At 39.5% G+C, this 26846-nt stretch overlaps 1 protein-coding gene across 14 annotated transcripts in view; it reads left to right on the top strand.

The window, feature by feature from the left end:
- Positions 1-531: 531 nt before the first annotated feature.
- The window catches only part of LDB3 (LIM domain binding 3), a 122431-nt gene continuing 96116 nt past the window's right edge, over positions 532-26846 (top strand). For 10 of the 14 annotated variants that reach the window (XM_062580306.1, XM_062580303.1, XM_062580302.1 and 7 more), the window contains exons 1-2: positions 6976-7017; positions 7124-7249. In XM_062580306.1, coding sequence (XP_062436290.1) covers positions 7157-7249 — 93 coding nt within the window. In that variant the 5' untranslated portion in view covers positions 6976-7017; positions 7124-7156. Of the gene's footprint in view, positions 547-888; positions 978-6955; positions 7023-7123; positions 7250-26846 lie in introns of those variants that run through there. The other 4 variants (XM_062580298.1, XM_062580297.1, XM_062580296.1 and 1 more) reach the window with 4 other exon arrangements.

The raw sequence follows: 26846 nt of genomic DNA, 5'->3' as shown, positions 1-26846 counted from the left end.
ATGTATGTGCATATATATAAAAAATTATGCTTATTTTTGTAACATCTTACACCAAGAAAACTTGAAGCTCTTCAGAGCTATGAGTAAGACCTATGGAACATAGGAAAAAAATATACATATATGCCACTACCTCCTTCCAGCATGGGAAACAGAAGGTTTCACACTGTTTCCTGTGGCAAGTAAAAGGCACCAGGGCCACCCACAGGCTCCTAACTAGCGACGCACTAAAGCACACACTTAAAGTGCCTTGCTGCATCTGGACCAAACTCTGATACCCACCGCCCTCACACATCTCCTCACAGGCTGGGAGCCAGGCATGCCCCAGACGGGTACCTCAGCTCCACCACCGCGCCCGCCGCCCGCGCCGCTTTCCAGAAGGTTCGGCCAGGCCACGCCCCCCGCGGCAGGCCCCGCCCCCCGCGGCAAGTCCCGCGGCGCCGGCACCTGCCGCCCGGCCGTCGCGCGCCGACCCTGGGGACCGCAAGCAAACAAGTGAAGTTTGAATTCACCAGCGGGTGTTTGGGAGCGGTTGGGCGCGCGCAGCAGGTAACGGCTAACGGTCCCCCGCGAGGCCCCGCCCCGCCCCGGCCGGGGCGGCCTCGCCTCCGCTGTCCGCGGCGCCCGGCGGGGGCGCTGTCCTATCGCCTTCCTGCCGGCGGCGGCTCCCCGGCCCGGGAGGCGGAGCGCCGCGGTGCCGCCGGGCTCTGCCGCTCGGCGCGGCGCGGCGCGGCTCGGCTCGGCTCGGCTCGGAGCGGCCGCTGAGCCCCGGCTCCGAGGAACGGCGAAGCCGCGGCGGGGGGCGCGGCGCGGGCAGCGTAGTTTCTTTTCCAGCCGAAGCCAGTCACGGTCCAAGTGCTGCTTGCAAATGAAGACTGTAGAAGGGGAGCCGCGTGCTGCCTTTAGCCGGGGAGTTGGCAGCTCCCCTAGTGGAAAGCGTTTCCTAGTAAAGCCTTTTCCATAAGGGCAGAGACTGGTAGGTGAGTCATGTGGCTGCAGTCTAACTTGTGGGAATTGCGCAGGTTAATCTTGGGTCCTGCTCACTTGTGAGCGTGAGGAGCCTCATCTCGGGAGGCTCCACTGCCTCGCTGAACACGGCGGCCTGTGAGGAGCTGTGCAGCAGGAAGACGAGGCTGACGCCAGGGTCTCGCCACGGCGCCGTGTTGCGCACACTGTGCCAGCCCGCCAGAGGCAAGGCAGCACGCAAGTGTGTGGCCAGAGGCAGCTTGCCAAGGCTTGCACGTGGGTTCTTCAGCCGTGCATCACGTAGGCTCGGGTAGGTTGGTTGGTTGGCTTTACGCTTGGTCACAAAACAGTCAGTGGGATCTTAGGCAACAAGATGCAAAGTAAAGCAGTCACAGAGTTGCATTCCTGGTTTTAGACTAGAGTTGGGAAAGCATAAAGACAAAAATGGCAAAGCATTTTGCAGCCTTCTGTTTCTGTTTTAAATGCAGCCACCTGCTTTAGAAACTGAGCTGTGCATTTTAATCCAGTCTCTCCAGTTGACTCATTTTGTGACCTAAAGCTGATAACCTAACTGCTGTAGCTAGCTTATGTAAAGAAGAGATGACAGTGTTACCTAAATAATGGATGTTTTGGGTTCTCTATCTTAAAATATGTCTCTGAATATCTATATCTACATATAAAATCTCTTGGAAAGGTAGGTGCCACAAAAGTGTTAAATGCCATAGTGGAAATCTTTAAAAACAGTAACTGAGACCTTAGTAAGATGAGAACTCAGTAACATACACTTAAGTCTTTTTGTAATACAGGAAGAAAGAAGTGTGACTACCTTTTCCCTTCCTGCAGGAGCCTGTCTCTCTGTAGGTATGGCTTTCAGTGTAGCATAGTTACCAAAGTCTTTCGATCTTCTAAAGGTGTAAGTTAGCTACACTAGAGTCTACCTGTCACTTACAATAATAAAAGGAGGATTGTGGCAGTAAAAAAAACTAGTTAGCAGGAAAAAAAGTCTAAAATGTGAATCTTTTGTAATGGTGAAGGTAGTATTGGTGAAGGATCTGGAGGTGAGAGAAAACAAATTGGATGCAAGTCTGTAAGGTGATATTAGCAGCAGCAAACAGACAAACTGAAAGCTGAGCTGCATTTCTGAAGACATCGTATCGCTTGTGGACAGGAGGGAATAGTATTCCATCGTTATTTTACTCCAGGAATCCTGTGTTCTGTTGGGACCGTCAAACTGCATTACTGGAAAGGTAACAACGAAGCAGAAATTGGTGAAGCCAAAGGTGATAGAAAATGTAGTTCCTACAGAAAGAGTAAAGTACAGGACTTAGGTCAACTTGACAAAGAGTCATCTAAGAGGAATTCAGGAGTATGAAGTTCTGTAAGAATTGAAGGGTGGCAATTAAATGGTGGGTGAAACAACATGTATGAGGAAGTACAAGAAGGATTAATTGGACTTAGTCCAGAGCTCAGCAGTGAAGGAAAGGAGATGGAATTGAGCTCTATTGCCCTTTAGAATACTCTTGTTGTGGAAGCAGTATTAAAATTCTACTGGGAAAAATATTTGCTCTTGGTAGTTATTTTTGTATTCAGTGTGACATTGGCAAGGATATGAATTCTGAGCTAAAAGGCTTTTGCCTCTCTAGTGGCTCCGATTCAAATTCTTTAGTACCGATTAGCCCATATATAGTAAATACATGCTCTTCTGTTCCACAAATGGCTATGAAGATCAGTCATAATATAACACCCCAAATATAGCTATTGTACCCCTGTTATTCCATGTGGAATAAAATTAATGTTGAGTTAATCTGAAATTTTGGAAAAATCTAGGACTGCATATACTAGCCATCTGGTTCAGAACGTGAGTTTTTCTTCGTTTGTATGTGTCTGTATCTGGGGTAGCTTCTTTAGACATACTCCCAATGTATCCCCCTTGCCTCCTTCTTCTTCTGGAAGAGTGCAAATAATCTTAGTGGGTGCTGTGTAGGAATACATGTGACAGACATTTTTTTCTAAAACTGAATGATGCCTTTTTGTACTGCTGCTACACAGGGAATAACAGGGAGGCAGTGATGAGGGAAACTGAGGCAGAATGCTGGTGTTTTATCTTTTTTTTTTTAAGGGATTTATATCCAGTTTATTGAAGATCTTTTAATCAAAAAGAAATAATAGCTTATTCCCTCGAAAGATTATGTCCTTTATTTATCAAAAGGGAAATATTATGGAAGTCATGACTTTGCAAATATGTGCCAAAGAGGTATGGTCTTTTGCAGACCGGAAGTCAAATAAACTCTCAAGTAATCTACTTCTGAAATGCTCAGTTGTACAAATGATACAGCTTTTTTTACTGCAGTAACAGACTCTCCTAGAAGTACACCTAGCACTGCAGCTAAAATATAGCTGATGAGTAATGTGGTCAGCCTAACGAAGTGGTAGCAACTTGAACAACTGGAATTTCCATGGCTTGTGTCCTCCATCTCAATTTAGCATTGACTCTAGTGGTTTTTATTTCATTCACTTAATGGCTATGCACTCCCAAGCATGCAGTTGTAGCTTTCCTGAGGTTGTTTCACTATAATACAACAACATGGTCTCCTAGCATATGTGAATTGTTTCCTCTTGCATAGTGTTTCTGACGTAGTTGTGGAAGCACGACTCTGCTGTGGCTCCAAGCCATTCGCTGGAGGTGGCAGTGATCTCTGCCTGTGGAGCCTGCCGGCAGTTGGAGCCCGTTATGCCCAGCAGCCGTCCAGCTTCCTCACAACTGTTCCCATCAGTCAGCCAGGGACAGGTCTGGGGGACCTTATGAACTCTGGACAATCCTTCATTTTGATACCTGAAGAGAAAATGTCACCCTGCTCTTGGATTTTTTTTTTCTTTAAATGTTACTTCTTACGCCACTGACCTGACTCAGCAGAGCTTCTGTCTGAAGGGAGGGAACTAAAAGTACGTCACTGATTTTGACTAAGCTGGAAAATGTAGGAAGGAGGCCACCCCAAGAAAAATCAAATGCTATTGTTTGAGCAAACAAAAAAAGATTTTTGGAACAGTATTTTGTTATGCTAAGAAGTATGAAGCAACTAAAACCTAATTTAAACATCACTAATTTCTACAAACAGGAGGATTGTATGTAAACACAGTTTACTTCACCTTTGGCTTTTCTAGAAAGTTTTGGAGGGCTTTGTGTTGGTAGCTATGATGGCACTGTACCTGCTGCAACAATTCAGTTCCCTCTGCACGTGCTGGAGATTTGATGCTGGCTTTTTAAAGAGCACTGTGTCTCTGATCTGTACCTTTGAAAACAGGGCAGGTCTTCTGGGTGAATCTTGCATCACCAGCTCTCTGCTCAAGAGACTGCCTGTTGCAGGAGTCTGCAGAAGGCAGGGGGGACCTGTGCTGAGTACTCCCTGCAAACAGATCTGCGAGTGCAGTGTGAGCTAACAGTGTGAGCTGTTAAGAATTCTCCATTATTAGGCACAGCACTTACTTGGAAGAGGATAGATGGGAAATGAATTGTGACAGGAGAGATGTGAAGCAGCACAAAGCCAAAAGGGAAACCTGCACAGGAGGGAATGGACTTCAAAGGCTTAGAAAATGAGAATTTTGGTAGTGATAATGTGGGCATAAGTAAGAGCTGCGGGTGTTAGGTTGCCTGGTGTTGAAGCAGAGTATTGGCCAGGACAATGGTATTCTCACACTCTTTTAAAAAAGTGTTGAGCAGTGCCAAAATTTCAAGTGGATACAGAGAGAAACCAAGGGAGTGGGAACAAGTGAGCTCAGTTTAACATTTTATACAAATGGTAATGCCCCTAATGAGGCTACCACTGTAGTTTCATAGCACACTCTGGATCCTGAAGGATCTCATGGGCCCCTTCAGACATCATAAACAAATAAACATATGTCATCTTACACGTGTGAAAGAGACAGAAGGACAAAGTCTGATTAAACAGCTCTTTCTTAATATTTAGCTCTGTTCAGCTTGCTGAGTGTGCAAGTTCTATTACAGTTCTTTTTTTTTTTTTAACGTGAAGATTTAGATCTAGGAACATAACTTGCTTGCACCTGGTGATTCATAAAAATGCAGCCTCTCTTTTGAATCTTCTTTTCCTGCAATTATGTCTTTACTAGTGAATCAATAACTTGCCCTGTTTCTCCTGCTTTTTTGTGTGCACGTGGGTGTGTGCGTGCGCATGCGCGTGCTGCTGAACCTTTGAAACAGAGCCAAGATAGAGCAGTAGAAAACAGCAATGAATTCCAAGAAGAGAAAAAGAATCGTGCAGAGGGAGTTTACCTTTGATCTTCCATGTGTGCAGGTGCCCTTTAAAAAAAAATCCAGTGTTAGATTTAGGAAGAGGCCTGCTAAATAAACTGGGCAGGCCTGAAGGCTCTTCAAAGTGCAGCACCTCCTCTAAGTCATCCTCAGACCTCACTAATTATGGTCTCCTATAGAAATATTTTACAAATGCTTTTAATTTAGATGCATCATGGAGGCATTTGCAAGACAGCAGTAATCTATTTTTGTTTCAAGCTCTATTTTGCCATTTGCTTTGCTTTTGGGTTGGGCCAGTTCCACTGTCTGAGTCCATGTGAGCTGCTGCAGTTTAATTTGGACCTCTGCTTAAAAAATACAGCTAGGTCATTTAGTCTATGCAGAACATGATTATTTCTTTGTATAAGTGGCACTTCTGCTGCCATAAGTACTATACAAAAGCTTTTATTGCCTCATGATTTTGAAAAATTATCAACAGTCTCCGTAGGTAAAAACTGGAACCCTATTAGTGTTTGCTCTCTGTAATTTCACCATCAGTTTCTCTGTGACACTTAAGACATAAGCCCATGCACCTTAGGATTTAAGGTGTGTGAGCAAAGAAGGCTTCGTGTCCGCATTCCAGCTGAGGCACTGGACTCGAGGGCATGATGTGGTTTTGATCGTCTTTTTTGCTAATCAGAGGGGAGCCTATGCTTGTTTTTCACCTTAATATAAGAGGAATTACTTTGTGTGATAAGAGCATAAAAACTGGAGTGCTACAGAGAAAAACAGTAGAGTGGTTCTGGAGGTGCCGTACATATTAACAACTTGAAAGAAGGGAGCATTATTTAATGTTTATAACTTTATTATGAGAGCAGAAACTATTCATTTATGTTCATAGCTGTGCCAACACCCCCCACACACACACCCACACACTTGTTCTCCATATTTTAGTTTTTCCCATTCTAAGGAAGAACTGCTATTCAGCATTGCCAAACTTGGGCTGTGAAGTTTTATGGAACATCTAATACAAGTGCAATAGAAACTATCAAATATTTCAGGAATAAATAAGGAAGAAAAGTAGCTAGCTATTTGTCATCTTAGCCTTCTGCTTAACTGTCGTTTAAGAGACTTGTATCAAAATTATATCTAACAGGTATGTGATGTAACTAAGCTTTGCCACAGAAATTACGTGCTACTTAGAAATAACTGGTAATACTTCTAGCTGCATTCCAAGAGAATAAATTTTATGTTTCCCTTGAGAAAGTAAACGCTATGTAACAAAGAGCCACAAGTGTATGGATTTTTTTTTTTTTTTGTGTGTGTGATGGTAAATGCATGTAGTGCAGGGTTTTCAATTTAACAGACCAATGCAAAGCAAGCTAAACACTTTTTTTGCCTCTCCTGTAATGAATGGAAAGATCTACATAGAAAGCACTTATTTGTAGTACATTATAGATCACTGTGTAATAAATATATATTCTGAAACTTAGCTTAGTAATGGCTTTGTAGTTAACAACAGGTTTGTAATAAAATCTGAATATTTGGGGTTTTAACATGGGATTTTTTTTTTCCCCAAAATATATTTTGTCCATCTCCATAATGTAAGTGAACGTGAAGGGGGGCTTGGGAAGCCTAGAAAGATCTGTCCCCGTCCCTGGGGGCTATATTAGACCTCTGAGTCATGAAGTCTTTGCATAGTAGGTGTCTGGTTACAAACCTTTTATGGGCCCTACTCAGCTGGGATATCAGCATCTGCATTATAGCTTCCATCTATTCTTAGGTGGTATCCCAGCACGACTGAACAGGCAAGGCAGGAAGAGAATATACTTTCCTTATAGCAAGCCCTTCCCTCTTCTCATTCTGTTTTTTTTTTCACACTTTCTCTGTTTACCCCATCCTTCTGTTCTGCAGTGCTTTGTCATCAGCTAGTGAAAGAGGTACAGAATGGCTTACAGCGTGACTCTGAATGGACCTGGACCATGGGGTTTCCGACTGCAAGGCGGCAAGGACTTCAACATGCCCTTGACCATCTCCAGAGTAAGTGAACAGAAAGCTTCATCAAGTTTGTATAGGTGGGAGAATAGCAGTGAGCTAACTGTATGTACACTCTGGTCTGGCCAAGCAAAAGGGAGAGTCTCTGCAGCTAGGACTGAATAAAAAGAATGTAATATAGATGTTAAAATTACCAGTTCAAGGCACAGCCTGTCACTGATGATGCCACAGAGAAGTATGTTTGGTTGGATTGTGTATTTTTAAAAATGATGATACGGCCTGTCTTAAATGAGCTTCCAGTTCTGCTTTGTATAGTGTTGTACCTTTTCTGCTGGCAAGGGCCTCTCTGTTGCTGTCTGTACAGACTTTTGGGGGAAGGGAATAGAAGAACTACAAATAGCAATGTAAAATTCTATTTCCAGAAAATAAGTATATAGCTGCTTCTAAATGTGAAGTCTGTATGTTTATATAGGACAAAGATAGGGATGTATTTCTCCCTTTTTTGGGTCAGGGAGGTACAACAATTGGGAGAAAATCGACGTGTCAAGCAGAAGACTCGATAGTGCTGAAAATACTGTCTTAAATTATGCAGAAGGCTTCCATTTGTAGCTGATGAGCAGTGTTTGATTTAATAATTAATTACCCAATGCATCTGTTGATTATAGTCCTTTTTTTTCATAGCCATCTTTTTTTCCCCTCTATCAGAGCAGTATCTTAAGGTGTTTCAGTGGAGTGCTGTTATTACCTGAATTTTGTTCACTGAAAGCTTTTAATGCTGAATAGTCCTCAAATGCAAAAGTTTACCGTCCTTGCATTGCTCTTACAAAACTAGATAGGTCTGTGTAACTTTTGACTTGGAAACTCTGCTTTCCAGTATCTCTCAGCAGCTCCTGCCTACTTTTTTGGCAGTCACAAGTTTATTTCAAAATGTTCAGATCTTTTAGACATGTCCTGGTTGCTCCACAAATGACCTGCATAAGGCTTATCAGTTTGCAGAGCAGTGACGAGAGAGATCACTTACGTAAGTCTTTAAAAGGAATACTGGAATGATTTAATCAGATAAATAAGTAGATTTCAAATAAAAAGTCTGATGCACTGCAAAAAAAATCAATGTTACTTTGAAAACTTTTCTTAACAAAAAAATTCAGTTAAAGTATGGATGTCAAATTGCTATCCCTGCAACAGTCATGATTCAAAGACATCAGCAAGCTTATGAAATCTTAACTATCCTATTTCACATTCAAACCATAAAGCTCTGCCTTATTTGCTCTCCCTTATTCTTACATACAATATTCCATTCTCCATAGAGAGCTGTATTTGTGTTACTGTTCCTGTGATGATGAGAGGACTTCTTCATAATCCCTTTTGCAGAAGAGTTCTTTGTGCTATAGGAATGACAAAGAAGGATGTTCTGTCAGTGTTACAAAAAGTGACTGCTCACAAAAATTCACTTTCATAAGTTTATACTAATTTTAGCATGGTTAATGGTTCTGATATTTCTTTCCTTATCCCACTGAAGGTAAGGATGGAGAGATGCCTGTGTATTCCTGTAGGCCTACTCATGACATTTTAGCATCCTGCTCTGTGAAGAGTTGAGGTTTTTTAAAAAAAGTGATTCAATCATACCTAGAGGCCACCTGTCAAAGACTGACTTGTGACACTTGCACTGTATATGACACAGTCAAAATGAAAACCCAAAGAACCCCTGGTTTTAGATCGTGATCTCTTAAGGGAGACTCACTTTGCCCAAAGGTTGTATGATTCTCTTGGGGCTGTGAGGGCATGTGATGAGCTGGAGTAAATCTCTGTGATGGCTGGATTCCCAGAGGCATGGAAGAATTACCCTTTTGCACAGCTGGCAGTAGAAGTGTCAGAAGTGTCAGTTAAATGCTTTGAAATCTTCCCCAGTGAGGCCCCATTTTTAATTGTGAATGTTGCTTTAGAAATGGAATTGGACTTGGAAGCCTGCTTTATGGAAAAAGTAGACATGCAGAAATGAACATACTGTGTTTTGGGGAGAAGAGAAGGGAAAGCTGGAATAGGAATGCCTGCTGTTCATAAAGGTTTTAATTTTAAGAGTTTAGTGTATGGCTTTTGATGATCATGTTCTAATAAAGTCTATTTTTGCTTTAGCATCTTTCGAATAAATAAAACTATCAGAGATTCCCATTATCAGCAGACAAGTGAGGTGAGCTGTGAACTCAGCCATAATTGCAGTCTTAACAAGAGGAGAAGGGAAGACTGCACATAGTTGCTTTTTTCTCAAGAATGTCTTGAGAGTATAAAATGACTGTAACGAAGATCCCTTTCTTGGGAAGAGCATGCAGCCAGCAGGTGTCATACACATCTATGAACTGATTTTGATCCACAGCTGCGCTGAGATGGGACCAGGCTTCCAGTGTGCAAGAGAGTAGTGCCTAAATTGCAATCCTTTCAACTGAAAGGACCACAGAGTTGCTTTTAATACCAGATGTGGCATGATCTTTTTGCCTCCTCTTGTTGGTTTTCCTCCACACAGGCAGTTAGGGTTTACCTATGGGCACATTTATACTCTTAACAGCTCCCAAGCAGTAAGGTTAGTATGGGGTGCCACTGAGAACAGAAGGATTCACCCTGCTTGGTGGAGACTATGCTCTTCTGTTATGCTGCAAATCATACAGTGGCAGAGTGGCCTCTGGCCTCCTACGAAAGATGACAGCGTCTGCCATACCAGGATTGTTCATCCCGTCTATAGTCTTACCTCAGCATGTTTTCAAGGGCCTTTCTGCAAGGGAAAGCTAGGATTGTTGCTAGTACTAAGCCAGGCCACAGCTGGACATAAAGTGGGCACCCTGGGCTTAGGGAATAGAGCTGTGGCCTGAAGCTCTGGGGATCCGCACTCTGTCAGCCAGCCCCTGACGGTTCCCGTGCTGCCCCTGCTTTTCCACCTGGGAAGCAGGGGAGAAAACTGAAGGTCTCTGAGGCCTGCTTACAAAAGCACAATGCAAGATTGAGGATTTGCTCATATTTCTGTCCAGGAAAAAACTCTTCCTCTTAAAACAGTGAGCAAGAAAGGGAATTACTCTTTCTCAGAGCTATGTGTTACAACAGTTTAGATTTAAAGGCATTTTTAAAAATGCCTTCTGAGGTGCTGTCTTTTCTTTCCTTTTGGGAGGTCCAGGTGATCATATCACTGCTGAGTAATTAACAGTGTAAAACATGGGTACCAGTTGGTCAGGTGGGTGACAGGTGAGGACAGTTTTGTGTCCCCCCTGAAGAAGAACATTGTGCTTAGTGTTCCACAGTGTTCTCTATTTAAAAATAAGTGCCTGTCTGCTTTCAGTAGTGGGAGGGGAAGAGAAGGGAGAGAAACAGCTACATAAGAGCTAGTGTCACCCTGCAGCTTCATACTCCTTTAACAATGGAACAAACTTTTCTTTAGAAAATAATCTGGAAAGACTGTATTTTAAAAATAGTTTTCACACCCTACAGACCTTCCTGCCCTCTAGGATTCATTTGTCATGAGCAAGTACGAGAGGTAAGAGAACAGTAGTGACTGACTCTCAGTGAAGCTGAGCATCTGTCAGTCTTACTGAAATGACTGAGATTTGCAGGTTATTGGCACTGCTAAGAACCATCACCAGTGGCCTAATTGTGTGCATAAATCTTTTCTTTCCAAATTGATGTAGACAGGAAAGCAGTTTATTTTCTTCTACTGCCTGCATAGACTGCCTGAAGGCAAGCAGAATTAATTAATTTTACAGACCTAATCCTGTCTAAGAAGGATATTAGGCATGGTTAATCATTTAAGTGCTGTATTGCCATGTTACTTAAGATGGTGTAATTGTATGCGGATGGATGCAATGACAGAGTCTCCGTATACTTGTGAATGATGATCACAGAACAGTAAACTCTTCTACTGAGACAAACTGACTTGAAGTGGTGCAATAAAATGAAAGGCATGTAGGAGTTGTTATTGTCTGAGATAGCTAAAATATTGTCCTGAACAGTGCAGTCACTCATGACTGGTATATTCAAGTGGGTTATCCAGTCAGTTCTATGTGTTCTAATAGAGAATTTTTTTTTTGTTTTTTTTTTTTTGTTTTTTTTTTTTAAGAAAAATGTTGCCTGGGTGCCATATCAAAAGCCAGAACCTGAAGCTAAAGGAGATGCTATTTAAACAAATGAACAACAACAACAAGATATTATAAAACTATTTTTTGGCTTTACTTTAGTAAGTAAGAAGTTGAAGTCAGACAAGAATGGCAGTGCAAAGAGGGGAAATTCTGACCGCTAATAGGAAAATAAATGACATTTTTAGCTGATCTGTGTAGTTGCTCTGGTGCAAGTAATCTGAAAGAGCTTTTACAGAAGAGCTATTCCAGTATTGGTAATCCATGTTGCTGAAGGAACAGGAAGTTTTTTTTCATATTTGTTGAGCTCTCTCCCTTTACTAGCCTGTTTTCTTAGTTACTTCCTGTCCCTCCTTCACTCCTAACTATACAGGTGTCCTCCTCTTTCTGTGACCGTGTTCCCCTCAGGGGAGCTATGTGAGAATATTCATCCTGTACTTCTGGGTACTTTATTGCATGTGCGCTTTCAGTGCCTTACAACAGGAAAGTGGTGGTTGAAAGGGGAGTCCCTTTTGGCTTTTTTTTCCTTGTTCTTGAATGCAGGGAATCAAGCACCATGCACCCTGCCACTGTTACTTGAACAGCTGGCTAGTTCTAGCTGTACATAAATTGTCATCAGATGGAAGTATACCTGTGTTGGCTGAACTAAAGACATTTAACAGGTTTGTTTGAAACTGATTCCACATCACCTGTTAAGCATCTGTCTCTGATGCGTCTGAGCAGCTGTTGTGATAAAGCTCTTAACTTTGAGAGAAAAGGTTTTGTTTCCTCTCTAAATGTGAAGTCCTTCACAATCCTAAAAGCCATAGATTAGTGTTGATAATAGGTGGTATTATACCAACCTGATAGGAAAGTCTCATGTCTTGTGAAACCCTTCTCTTTTAACTACTGATGAGTAGAGGTGTTTTATTTTTCCACCAAAATGCAAATGTCTTTGAGTCAACTTCTGAGAGACAGCATGAGCCATTGGACTTTAACACAGTGACCCTCTTTACTGAATTCTTATCCATAGGCAATTTTAAATTCTTCCACTCTCCTGCAGTTGAGCTCAAAATAGTTTCCTGTAAAAAGGAAACGAAACATTTCCAGGGCAACTTTTAAGAACACTCCGAAACATTGCTGTCTGTGTGTGAAAAAACAACTATTCTGTTGGTGTCAGCATTCCTTTGTGATAATCTGCTTGACTTCTAAATTGTTTCTTGAGCAACAGTCATCCCAATCAAAGTCATAGCATTCAAAATCTTACACATGCATTTATTTATTGTATTCTATGGGTGTGTCATTATCATGGAAGAGCACTAGTATCTTCAGATGGTATTTTTACTTTCAAGCTAATTTGCAATCCAATTCCAGTCTGTTTACAGCCACAGTTAGCAGAAATGATTGCATTTGTGTGAGACTCAACCCTACAAGTGATTTCTAAAACTCCTGGTTTGATGCTGTTTATCTGAGGTGTCTCAGTTGTCAAGATCTACATTATAAGTGATAATACAGTAAATAGGACATTTGCATGATATGGTTGCATCTCATCGAACATGAGTGGCATGTGTTGGATAGATGAGGGAGCAAGCAAATGCTGTAGTTGTTTCCCGTTTATGTAATATTTATTTGGCCAGAGAAAGATTCTAAAGTCTGGAGATGGAACACTTTTGGATATAGGGCCAAGTCCTTTCTCTGAATAAAGCAGAGCAGAGGCTTAAATAACTTAGCTGTCTGTGTACTTTAACAAGTGGGGCGTTAGTTGTTCTAACGTAGACAGAATTTCTTGTCTTGACCAAAAATGCTATGTCAGATCTGAGGAGTGATCCTAATGGATATTTCGGCTACGCTGCTAACACTTCAGGAGAAGGTTTGGTTTCAACAAATACCTGATTTTTTGTAATACAGAGCAGTTAGTGTTGATAATAGGTGGTATTATACAAAACCAGAAAACTGTTTTTCATATACTGTAGTTGAAAAATCATGATATAAGTTAGGAGCCCCCACCCCATACCTTGAGGAAGACATTCTGAAAAGTCCACACAGCTTATTATTGTATTCTTTTGTTCTTTTTTCCCCCCTTATTTTAACATTTAACAATGTTCTTTGTCGACTGGATATTCTGGTCAGATAAATTTCTCAGCTCTTTGACCTAGATTTAGCAGAGAATACAGTTGATGCAGTATTTCATGAAGCCCTCAAGCTTACTTCACTTCTAGTAATTTTGAAGCTCCTTTAGAACCAGTAAATGTAGCAAGAGGTAGCCATTAAGTTATGAATTTTAAGCTGCTGAACTGTTAACATTTTGTAATGAAAATGTGCAACTAAACTTACTTCCATTTAGTGCGTTTCATTATAGTGTCTAGTGTCTGAATTCAGTGAATGGCAGTCTTCCATGACACAGCAGATAACCTTGTTATTTACTCTGTTCTGAGTACGTTATTGTAGAATGTTCTTCAGCCAGTGGAACACAAAGAATGAAATCAATTCTGCAAAAATGTTAGCATTAACTGTCTGTTCTAGCAGCAGCAGTTCTCATCTGGTTACTCCTGTTGTCTAATTTCACTCGGTGTAAAAAATACATTTTATAGATATAGAATGTGTGACTATCAAAAAAAAAAAAAAAAAAAAAAGGCTTGCAGTAGCACTCAAAATACCAGAATGGCATGTTAAATGCAATGAGCTTTATGACATAGTACTGTATGCTCAGCTTGCTCAAGCCTACTTTGATGTAGTTGACTTGTTTTTTGTGTAACATTCACTATTCAGCTAGAAGTTTCTGTATGTAGGGACCTGAGATGCCACCACCAGCATCTAATGCATAATAAACCATTAAATAGCATCCAGTATAATATGACATATTGCTCCTTTTTGTTAACTGGGTGTGTTATACTAAGAATTGGATACCCAGTGAGCGAGTAAATTGTTGATTTCCATTTAAAAAGCATGAGGAAGAGGAGAGGAAGGAGGATGAATTTGCTGAATATATTAAAAGTTGATACTTGCAAATCTTGAAGAAAGAAATTTAAAACAGCGTTTTGAAATGCCATTTATGATATGCTCTGAAATTACTGCTATTTGAAAAAGAATGACCTGTACTTAAAAAGAATATATGAAAGGGCTGTTTCTCCTGCAGCTATAAGTAAAATCTTAAGTTTACTTGAGAGTGAAATTTGAGAAGAGGCTTTTTACAATTGTTTACATTCCTAAATCCTAATTTTATCGAGTATATGACAATATCTAATAAACGGCACTTCATAAGGAATTGAATTACTGCCTGTGCAAAGTGAGGGCAAGGATGTCAGTAGGTATGCTGTTCAGTCGCATTGTGTTGACCTATAATTTACCTAAAATGGTATATTTGTAAGCAAATAAATGGTACCCATCAAAACATACCTTATAGGTGATGAGGAAAAAATGTATTCTACTTAACTGCTATCATAACTTAAGGGCCCAAGTGAAATAAAAGCTTGATCATGTGGGCCATCTGCCTGATACTGGCCCTGCCGCTTAGTCCATTCTACTGTTAGGAATCCTTTTGAAACAGTCCTAAAAAATTCCTTTTTCGGGTCTATGAAAAGTATAGTTTTTCCCAAAAATGCAAAGCTATTTCTGTGCTCTTCTGAGAGACTTTACAGAGCAAAAACGTCTAGTTTCTTGTTTATTTGTTTTTTTATGGGGGGAAAGAAAGACCATATTTTTCACCCACTAACTTTGTATGTAAGCACTCTGTTTTTCTGGAACTGAGTACCTTGAAAATAATTATTTACCAGCCTAGTAATGGTATCCCATGACACCTTTAACATGCTTCTTAAAAGGTTCCTTTTTTTTTTTTTTTTTTTCATTAACTGTGGCCAGCAGCCATTTTTCCAGAAAGTCAATGAGATCTTGCCATCCATTTAGGAAAATGTAATGGGTCAAACGTCTTAAAGGTGTACAAATTCCCTGGCAAAGGCAGAGTTACCTTATGCACCTCCCTTCTAGTATTGGGGTCATCTGCGCCACAGATGTTCAGTGCCTGGGCCCTGTGAATAAAGAGGTTTTAACCTTTGTCCAAAATCCTTCCAAATAGACCTGGTTTGTAGCAATGGCAGCTGAGGAGTAGGAAGAATTTTGCCTTTCATATGCTGGCACCCTTTTTCATAGTCCAAATATCAACTCCCTCACTTGTTGCACTTGGTTAGCCATATTTGTTAATATAGGCATAAACCCATATTCTCATTAAAGCTAACTGGCTCAAGGGTGCTCACTTAGTTTGAACAAGCTACAACTCTTAAGTATAAAGACAGCGTTAGTCACAATTAGTCTTTATGTGGCATGAAATGTAACTAAGACACTGTTGTACTTCTACCTGGTTAGGGTGGTGTGTACTCTCTTGAGAGGCCTCTGTGGGACTCTCATGCTATATTTAAAGCATCCTGTAACTTGGGAAGCTATTTTGAATTGAAATGAATGCTGCATTTACTTCAGACTTCTGGAATGCCAGCTTGGGATGTAGCATCCAAAAATACTGCGTGTAACTCCAGATTCTAGTATGTACTGCCAAATCCAGAGTGTTCTGGTATTAGGGTGAATTTGGGCTGCCTTTTCTTGATCCTGAGGGTCACTTGGAGCTGTCCTCTATTTGAGAATGTCAGCATTCTCTCCTTACCTAGTCATAGCTGGTTCAAAAATGGCCAAGGGCAAGTGGTACTGGTATGGGGAGCTGTTTAAAAAAGAAATAGGCAGTTGAAACAAGATGTTCTCTTTCATCAGAGTTGGCTAAGAGTAATTACTCTAAGAAATAAATTGATAGTCTTCCTATTAGTTTTTTGTTAAGAGTTGGGAAATACAAGTACCCTCCTGACCTCCTGTCAAAATTGCTTTTCTGTCTAGAAGAGTCTTGTGTTTGGCTTTCTAAAATGACCTAACAAATTATTCGGGACTAAATCCCTTTGGCAGCTCTGTGGGATGGGGTGAGTGGGGATCTCTCTATTGCATGTTTACTTTCTTAATGACAACAAGTGGTAAGAAGTCAATAATTGTCACTGTTCTCTTGAGCATCAGCAACAAAAACAATACATTTGAACAGCATTCTTTCCAGTTTAATTAATTGTCTATTGCTTGGTGCTGAGTTAGAGTAATGATTCTAGAATTAAAATGCATGCTGTGTTGGCATGCAGCTGTCAGTAATTCAAGATGTGTGTGCAGAGTTGTGGCCAGCAGGCTGTTGAAGATAAGCTCCTGAAAGAAATGATGAGCAGACCACTGGGGTACCAGAACTGTTTGGCAGTTTCATTCCGGAGGTGTAGTGCCAGCTGTTTCGCCTATGTAGCTCAGCCCTCCTATCTGGAATAACCAAGCTCACTAGAGTTTCTTTTGAGGGAGGGAATCACCCATATTTGAGAACTTAATGTCTTAATTGTGGCAGTTGGCTGCAAGGGTAAGTGCTGAGACTGCTGTGGACCATGTTCATGTGGGAGAACCCTAGTGATGCTTCTTGGCATTTGTCCTTCCTCTGTGTGGGATGGTACTCTGCCATCTGTTTCTATATGGCTGTTAGGCTGCACTGGGCTGCTTCCCCTTACTGCCTTTTCTTGCTCTGGGCCCCAAATTCTCCCTCATCAGTCTCCCATCCTTTCTTTGTTCCCAGCTTTCTGCAGTGTTCTGATGTAATGCATTTTAAGTGAAGGATTGAGGAGATGGAGACTGCACTGGGAAAGTGAGAACTACAAAATCTTACGATTTCTTGTATGAGAATGGAAAGGGAAAGATAGAAAGACCATGCAGGATGTAAGAGTACAGGAGGGACCTTATGGAAATTAACAACTGCTATGTATAACTGAGGCTTCCTTTCCCTCTTTTTAGTGGCATCACTGTATTAAATAATCTTCACTACCTTGTGATGGGAACCCAAGCTGCAGCTAATAAAAATATTATTTCTGAGCTGAGAGGAGAGTAAATGTTTATCTGAGCAGCGAGTTTCTGGAAGACTCATCTCTCCCCTTACAACCATACCTCCTGTGGACCACAAATCATGCTTTTTGTCCTGCCCATTGGCAGTTCCCTTCTCTTGCATCTACATATCTGTGCTTAAATCTCTTTTTGCAGAACTTTGTTGGTTCACCCTGCCAAATGTCATTTTAGACTGCAATCTCCAATCTCCTTTCTATTGAAAATCTGTTGAGCACAGATAGTAGGATATATTCATCCTATCAAAAAGTACAGGCAGATGATGATTTTGAGCATTTCCACCAGTTCTTCATAGCAAAGTGCAGTTTGGTTTCCGTGTGTAAGAATGTATGCTTGCTTTCTAAATCTGTGTTGTCTTTTGAAGATAACATCATCTATTTGATTGAGTTTCTAGACATCATCCTTTAGGTGACCCAAAGAAGTAGGTGAGAGAGTTCAAAAAAAAAGAATTCTTTATGGAAAATTTATGGAATAATATTTATGGAAAAATATTTTCTTAATGGAAAATGTGTCCTGTGAAAATGTGCATCTGTGTCTTAAATGTCAGTTGAAAAACACCAGTGACTTGCATCAAAAAGGACTGGATCTTCAACTCATACAGGCTTAATATGTTTCTTGGTCTATACAGTATGTGGTACTTCTACAGTTCTTTTATATAAGTAAAGTGTTTCTTTGACAATCACAGTTGTAAATAAAGTGTGTATAATAGCAGAGAAGCAACAAAAAGCTATAAGCTCCAGTGAATCTGTGAATTAGTTTAATTTTAATTTCCAGTGAGTTTTATTTAGATCTAATTCTAATCCTTTCCCTAGTAAAAGGGAGAAGTAGTCTAAGGACCGGTAATTGAGATGGACATGGTTGCTCTCTGGAAGGCTATGAAGCAAAGAGCCATTGGTCTTTCCCAGTGTACGTGAACTGTAAGAGAAGTTATCCCAGCTTGTAGGAACATTCTTGGGGGGGAGTGGAGAGGAGAAGGAAAAAAATCATCACTTTCACAATACAGAAGGCATATTTCCAGTTTGATTGGCAAGATGAGGAGGTGGTATATCATTTCTTTGCATATGAAGGGGCTGGCAGTGAATGAAACCAAAACTAGAACTGAGCTGCTTTATTTATCCCTTGAACAGGTGCAGCGCAAGCAGCCGCAATATGATCTTTTATACACTCCACCCACAATTCCCTGGAGTTCATGTGTCCTAAAGACAACCTGGAAAGGAGGCAGGACACTCTCGTACAGTATTATATTTTATACGTACAGTGTGAGATGCTGATCCTTCCCATGGGGAAGGATTTCAAAAGCTAGATTTGAGTTTCCTGTCATCTGGTGGTATGGATAGATGTATGTTTCTCTTGCCGCTCTCTTGAGTATTTAGCTCAATTACTGAATTTGGTCTATAACTTTTCTGCTTTATTAAAACTCTTTATAGGTCAGGAAAATGGCACAAAGCAATGGTTTTAAAAAATTAAACACTTAGGTGATTTTCGCTGTGTTAACTGGACTCTGAGTTACTTTTAATTTGAGGAAAATGTTGCCAAGAGTACTTATAAATAATATTTTTCTTTTGTCTGCATTAAGCCTTGGTGCTTCTCTGCTGATACTGACAGATATTGAACTGTTTCCCGATATTAAGTGTACCTCCAAGCTTGAAAGGCTGAGGCACCTTCCATCCTGAATGTGCGCTGCATGTGACCTGTGTATTTTAGGATATGTTTTGGGACTTTTTTCCACTTTACCCTGCTTTGCTACCACAATACTTAAAATCTTGGCTTCTCTGATGGTATCCTTTCAGTTTTGGTTCAGTTTAATTTCATTAGTATTTGAGAACCTGAAGACTTTAAAAAATTCTTTTTAATCCCATCTGTAATGCTTTGTTTCTTTATCTCATCGTAAGGCAGCTTACCTAATTAGACCATAATTTTCATAGCTATTAATGTTGTTGTCTTGGATGAGTTTGCAAACTTGTCCAATGGTTTCACTCTCTCTGATGGAAATCTATGATAGCAAAGATAAATAGGCGTTAGTTTAATATTCCCCTTGACACTTTCCTCTCTCTCTTTTCTCTAGTGCAAATAGCTTGCACTGTGATAAGTTTCAATTTAATGACACAGCATCATAGAGATAGTGACAAAGCCTCATGTTTAAGGAGAGCTTTCTGTAAGCTTCACTTAAAAATTGATAGTATGATTCTTAACCTACACTCTAGCCTTGAAACATGGCTTTTGCTTCCTGTAACCCTTGACACTGTGGAAATTGATTATGTTTTTCCTTTCTGTTCTCACTTCTGACACCTCCATCTTCTGCTTTTTTTTATGGCTAATTTTAATTGCAGAGATTAGATCACTACACTGTAAGGACAGGTCTTTGTCTTTGGATTAAAATACATACCATCTACTTCGTTATGTGAGAACGCCATATTTAAGATTACATGGTAACCTTTTCTTGCTAGCTGCCCTCCAACTCTCCTTCACCTTTCCGTAAACCTAGCTGTTCATATTCAGTTAGTGGAAACCCAGCTAAGAAGTGACTACAGGACTGGATGAACATAAACACTGAAAGTGTAAGTGTGTTCCAAGGTGGTAAGATTGTTAGAAAGCTATGTATAAACTAGTGGAGATGCAGAATATATATGGAAATGACTCTAGCAACTTTTGCTATAAACGTTTTTCACAGTCAAAGCATTCTGCAATATTCTGCTAGGATGGGCTAGTATATGGAGGCTTAAATTTTGATAGAGTAATTTCAAGAGAAATGAGGGGATCAAGTCTGAGGGAGGAAAGAACATTATAAGCCTATGTATTGGCATAGGACCAGAAGGAAGAAATCTAAATTCTTGCCTGGAAGCTATCCTCCTATAATAATCCTCCCAGTCTGTTGAGTCCAAGATTGATCTATTTTAATTTAATCAAGGAAGTTAGAAGGGGAAGAAAGTCATGCTTCCACTTAGGTACTTGATCATAATATTTACTTAGTTATTTAGAGCAAATATGTTATTTTGTGTTGCTCTGTGTTATTTCACATAGTTTATTGTGTTTGTAGCAAGAAGAAATGTTCCCCTAATAGTCTAATAAGTAATATTTCACTTGGAACATGTTTGAAGGAGTGAAAACAAAAAAATAAAATTTCTCAATAGTGAGAGGAATGATTTTAAAGAACCAAAGCTATTAAAGTCCTAAATCTGTGACATGCCCAATTCCAAGTGTTGTAGCCTCCAAGCCTCTGTCTGGAACTTCAACTACAATCTCCTTTCTTTCTTTCTTTTTCTTTTTTTTTTTTTTTAATATATATTTTAATTAAAGTAGAAAAGTACTGACCGAGCAAGACCCTATTGTTGGCAAGCCTTTGATGGGCACTCCTGGAATTTGATTGCAGGAGCTGAGACTTCTGTTTTATCAGAAATCTCGCTGGCTCTTGATGACAGACAAACTCTGTTTTTAGCATTGCACTGAAGGTCAGGCAAATGACTGGCTCCCAAATAGAGTAACTGAAGATACTGGAACAAATTTATTCCTGGTATAATTCCACTAGTTCTATGGAATTGCAGGGGAAATATATTGATGCAAAGGGCCTCATGAGTTGAAAGATGATATTACTGTTCTCATCCACTTGTATGAAAAGGGAGGTTGGAAAATACCATTTAATGTAAAGTTAAAATTCCTTCTGTAAGAGAGATGCTACACTCACTAAGATGAGACTAATACTTTTACCTCACATAAGCCAGCAGGCTCTATTAAGGAGATTAAACACCATAGAATGTGATTTTTTTCTTAGTATTTGAGGATCTAGCTCAAAATTTTTTAATCAAGAAGATAGGCTTGAGGTTATTGATGCTCTGTTTCCAACTATGTATATATTGCAAAGTTAATCTAGGAAATATACATAGCTTAGGCTGATTTCTTTGTGGGCTTTGGGAAAATTCCATTATCTTTCACAAACCCTTAATTTTAGCTGCAATTTTGGCACACCAAATCTATAAACTGTCTGTCAGGCCGACCGATTAGATATCTGATTTATTTTTTACAAATTGCTGACAACCTTTGTTCATATGCAAGACAATAAATTGATATTGCAAATGGCTCAAGAAGATCTTAAAGTAATTTGTGAAAATGAAGACTCTCTAGAGTTATACCATTTCTCAAGTATTAGGAAAGGAAGTGTGAATACCTCAATGAAATTTCATTGCAGTGACTAAAATCACTAAAAGATGTGAAGAATTGAAGGAGAAACTGGGTTGTACAGATCACAACCAGAGTGATTGTTTCCAAATCACTGAAGGTGGAGGATCCTGCACGTGTATACAGATGCAAGAAATGTGTGCCTGTCAGTGGGGAGGAGTGCCTGTCAAGGGGTGTGTTTCATCTGCTTTGTTAGGCTGAATTAAGTTAGTTCGGATTGGTAACACATAGTCAGAGATGCAGAGAGGTCCTGTGATTGGTAAAAGATGTCATCTTTTATGCCACTTTGTACCTGAAGGACTAGGACTAGATGTTGATTACCAGCATCCTATAGCACTGAGAGTTAGCACAAAGATTCAGGATGAAGCCTTTATAAAAAGGACATTATCAAGCATATGAAATAAATGTGAAGTATACTTTACATGTTGTAAAATAGCTAAAATATTTTTACAGTTCTGTGGTAGAAATGTGTCCCATAACGCTGAAATGACATGTTTTAATACTTTGGTCTTATTTTCACTAGGAGATTATATCTCAGTGAGCTTTTGCTGTAGAGATGGCAAAACATTTATTTAATGATAGTTACCTTGATGATCATAAAGCACAAACAACTGTTACCATGATGAGGCAGAATTTTTTCGGACTTGCTTAGCTCTAACTGATGCTGGACCCTGAAGGCTCAGCATTTCCAAACCATCCAAGACATATGCTCTTTTTAAATCCATGAAAAATCCTGCACTCATTCTATACCCTATGTTCTAATGTCAGAGCAAATCTATGTTCTACTTGTGGCACCTGCTGGGAAACATACTTCAACTACTTTATGGTAGTACTAAGTATATCACTCTACTTAAAGTCCTGTCAACATAGCTATGATAAAGCCCCTTTTGGAAAATGTATAGCTTTACTCCAAAATAATCATTTATCATAACTCAAAGGGGGAGTTAATTGACAGTATTTGTAGTAATTTGGATTCACGGCCTTCATGAAATAGGGCCTTGTATGCAAGTACAGGCCTCATACAAGATATGTGTACTTTGCCTTTTAACAAGGCAAAACAATTTGTTACAAATAAACTCCATTTTTTAAAACACTTAAGACAGTCAATATATTTATAAATGATACTGCACTGCAATGCTTATAAGTCCTATATTTCCATAGCCTGTATTTTTAAATACTGAAAATACTATTGTAGCTTAGATTGTAAGTTTGTAACAAAAATACTAAGATTAAGAATATAAATTTTCATTTGCTAATTTTAACACAACTCATGATGGATTAACAAAATGAAGTATTATAAATATTACTGTCTACTGTGGAAGTACCTGTGCTATAGATTGACATAATTGTCTATAACTTATGCAAAAACGCATAGACCCTCAGCCTATTTTGTATATCATATGTTATTATTGGATTTGTGAGTGTGCACTAGCTACACATGGGGTCATATGTCTCTGTTGAATTGCTCTATCGGTGACATAAAACATTAAAGGGAAACAAAAAACGGTTTTCAGAAAAAAGTGACTTAATATTTCATGTTCATCTCAGTTTTTTAATCATCCTTGCTTACCACTGAGATAAATACAGAACTCCTAAATCTGAAATCCAATCTCTCCTGAATACATTATACATAAATTTGTATATTTAGGTTTCATAGATTTGTCCAGACAAAGATTTGCTTAACGTACCTACAGATAAATGGAGGCAGATCCTGGTGATCCTATGGACCGTTCTTCTGACTTTGTCAGCTCCTGACTCTCTGCTAGGAACGTGGGTTAGTTGTCTGTGTTCTGTCAACATGGGGATCTTCAAACTTCAGTTTCTGTGATTTAGGCTTACATATTTATTCAAAAGGCTGCCAAGATTGTGTAGTTTGAGTTTTCAGTTTCCTTATTGGAGGAGAACTGAATTGTCTGGTACACAGCCAGAGAAAAGGCATGCTACGTGTTGAGTCTGCAGGATGGCAAGTTAGGTGTGAGCCTGGCCAGCTCCTCTCTTTTTTGAAATGAATTTGCTCTGGCCTCAACCATGTTCATTAGGTTTCTTGGGAAAGGGTTTCTTGGTTAATAAAGCTCTGATAAAAGTAAGGTGGACTTACAGCTTTCTACTTTTCATGGTAATAGTAGGGAAGTTGCTGTTCAGGGCGGAAGAGAACAGGGACATAAACATCACGGCTGCCCATGGTTTTCTTCTATATTCATAAAGCCAGCAAATATATCCTACGGGATGGGGGGGTAGAAGAGCTTTTAAAATCCTATTGTAAATTAAAGGTACATTTTCCAAATGTTATTTGCACTTAAATCATTAAACTTTGCTTGAGACAAAAATACAAGCTCTGATTTACCATTGCCAGGCAGCTGTACAGTCCTTTCTAGTGCTACAAAGGTGTTAACAGAGAAACTGAAAAGCTTGCATTTGCACTAAGGAGGAGAACTCTGTGCTAAGTAGTGGGGAACTGGGGCCATAATATTTTTACTGTGCTAATTTTTTTTTTCTGATGTGTCAACAGGCAACAAGACAGAAAAATAAAATCCTGAAAGACAGAACAGACTTTTCTAGTCTTTCAAACAAATAGATTGGGGTCACAGAAGGAATATGCAGAAGGAATTCATTTTCTGCACGAAGTTTTTCCTCCTTAACTCTGACTTTCACAACAGCTTGATTCACGCTTTACTTGGGGAAAGTGCTTGTAATCTTGCTGTTTCAGAATCTGTTAATTTTAGGCCAGTGCTATTCTTTGTGATCTCTGGAAGGACTTAACCAGTTTGAATATTCATACTTTCAGTTCTCCATTCTGGTCTCTTCTGAGGACTGATTATCGGTGTACCTGCTAATACAAGCACAAGACCTTCTAATTACATGCTGATATAGCATAAACAGCACATTGCCTTCTTATCAGTCTTTACATAAGACGGGCATGAGTTTGTGTCATGTCTGAGTTGCAGCCAGCAAAAGCTCAGCTTGGCAACTCAGTGCTTTTCTCTCTCTGAACTATCACATTGCACATTCTTGCAGGGTCATGCATGATAAAAAAGGATAAGAGGCCCCCAAGGGACATGACTGATACCTTATTGTCTGCAGAGCTTCTGTATTTGCACTCTTGCTACAAATCAGCATAAACCAAGGGGTTTGTTTATCCCTTCGCAGAGACTGCAGTAGGTGCTGGAATTATTGCCTGGACTACAGAGCAGAGGAACATAGAGCTTGAAATCCTTGCTTTCATGTCAACCCTGTTTGTCCATAGTATTCATAAAGAGTAACAGTGTTAGATGAGGAATGTTATTGTTTTGAAGGGGAGAGTAAAGACACTGTCCTGCTCTTTCTGTGGCACATCCAAAATCTTGTAAATATTTTGTCTTATGTCTCAGTTTCTTCTTTTTCTATTTTTTAACTAAGAATTCACTTTAACATCTAATGATTTCTTGATACCAACCTTTTGTATCATTTGCCTAGAATACTGCTTGATGTCTCATTTTTAAGTTTGTGAAACATAACTGATTGTTTATTTGTATTAACCTGAGGTACAAGCCTAGGAATGGGTCTGAGCCCCATTGCACTAGATACTATGTATGTGAATGTATGTATGTGAAAGAAAGCAGTTAACACCTCACTGTGTTAAAAAAAAAAAAAAAAAAAAAAAAAAAAAAAAAAAAAAAAGAACAGCCTCTCCTCCCCCTCCCCCAAATACTCCAGAATTTCCTTAAACTTTTGGGTTGTTGTCTTTTCTTCACCAAAAAGTAGATAGCTAGAAGCTTACATTTACAGCTTTCTGTGTTTGATACATACAGCTTTAATATCGGCTACTGTTTATGCCTAATATTTCCCTCTGCAACCTCAGAAGTCTCCATTTGATAATAACACATTTTGCAGGCAAAATGGTATTGCTGGTAGTGAGTCAATTCTAAAGTGTGAGTAATAGGTGTCTTTTTCTAGTTCTGACTTTGGATAGACTGGGCTTTGACATTGTCAAAGAATGTAATCATTATGAAACATGAATTACTGCTTTCTAGCTGCAGAATAAGAAGCTCATGTTGATGCGTGGAGTAAAAGAGACTTTTACTTGAACATATACTGGACTGGGTATGACCCAAAAGGCCAGTTAGTATGACCTGCAATTGTGAAGGAGCTCTTCTCTGAGGATTTTGTGTTGGAGATTTATAGGAAGTAGAAGCAGAAGGCAGAGGGCAAATCTCTTCTAATCCTGGAAATGGTACAAAAAGGCAGAGGGAAAGGCCATCCAGAAGAAAATGCTTGTCACCAGCTCAGAGAACCAGATGGGCATAATCTGTGTTGCTATTTAAAGAATGTCTAGTAAAATTGTGGGAGCGTGTTAAGACTTCATTGGGCAGTTACATGTAAGATCTATATGCTGCTTCTATATATGTGTGTATATATATGTGTGTGTACATTTTATACACACACACACATATATATGTATTAGAGCCTCTCAGGGAGTTGTATAATTCTATAAATAGAAGTCCCATCCTGGGATAAAGAGAGATTATTAATGCAGCTCCATTTGGCACTTCTGTCTGCCCCAGGAATCTTCCCAGCTGCCCGGTAGCTATCCACGCATTCTTAATTTTCATTTATTTCTGTTTCTTGGTATCAGAATTAGACGCTTTCTATTGCTAAATAGGTGCATTCACTTTGAGAAATGTTGTTTTCTGCTGCCATTGCACCTGGCAAATTTTTGATATGCAACACATCAAAGCTCCATTGCTGATGGTTACTAAATATTTTCTCTGCAAACATGATTCTTCATACCGAGTAATGTTACTGAACAAGGCAGTATAAGAAGGAAAATTTTTTTTTAAAAAAAGTAAAGAGAGTGGTGTTGGGTGAAAAATAAAGACTTGGAAGGGTGGTAGCCAGCCATTCACTAAGTTATATCTTGATTTAAGAGGCTTTAGAGAAATCTGGTCAAGATCAAACTCCATTGACATGTTCAAACTACAAAATGACTACACATTTTGTTTACCTGTGGGTGTACAGCTCTGTATATTTAAGTATACAAAAATATAAAATATTAATCTGTATGTAAAATAGTACTGTAAATATAACTCTGCCTGGAACAGAACACTTTAATTCTGTTATTCATAACATTCTGTCTGAATCTGAGATTTACATTTGGGTGTTAGGAAATATGTTAATCTTCTTTTGTTTTCTTTAAAGACATTTTTGCTTTATGCAATACAGAATATTACTTCAATTTAGCCATTCAGAATGACTGCTTACTGACAGAATAAGATGATGAAGCCTGTTCTGCAAAAGTTCAGCAAAGTTCTTGCTGAGATCAAAGTGGAACGTTGTTTTTCCTACATATTTCTTCAATTTCTCATTTGTTTCAGACAAACACCATTTTACTAGCAATAGGAATCTCTCTTAAAGTAACTGTCTCGTATTTTGTCATCTACACAATTCAT

Source organism: Rhea pennata, chromosome 7 (assembly GCF_028389875.1).
Source record: "Rhea pennata isolate bPtePen1 chromosome 7, bPtePen1.pri, whole genome shotgun sequence".
In the NCBI taxonomy this organism is placed as follows: Eukaryota; Metazoa; Chordata; class Aves; order Rheiformes; family Rheidae; genus Rhea; species Rhea pennata.
The sequence above is the reverse complement of the archived record's forward strand: the minus strand, read 5'-3'. Positions and strand labels throughout refer to the sequence as shown.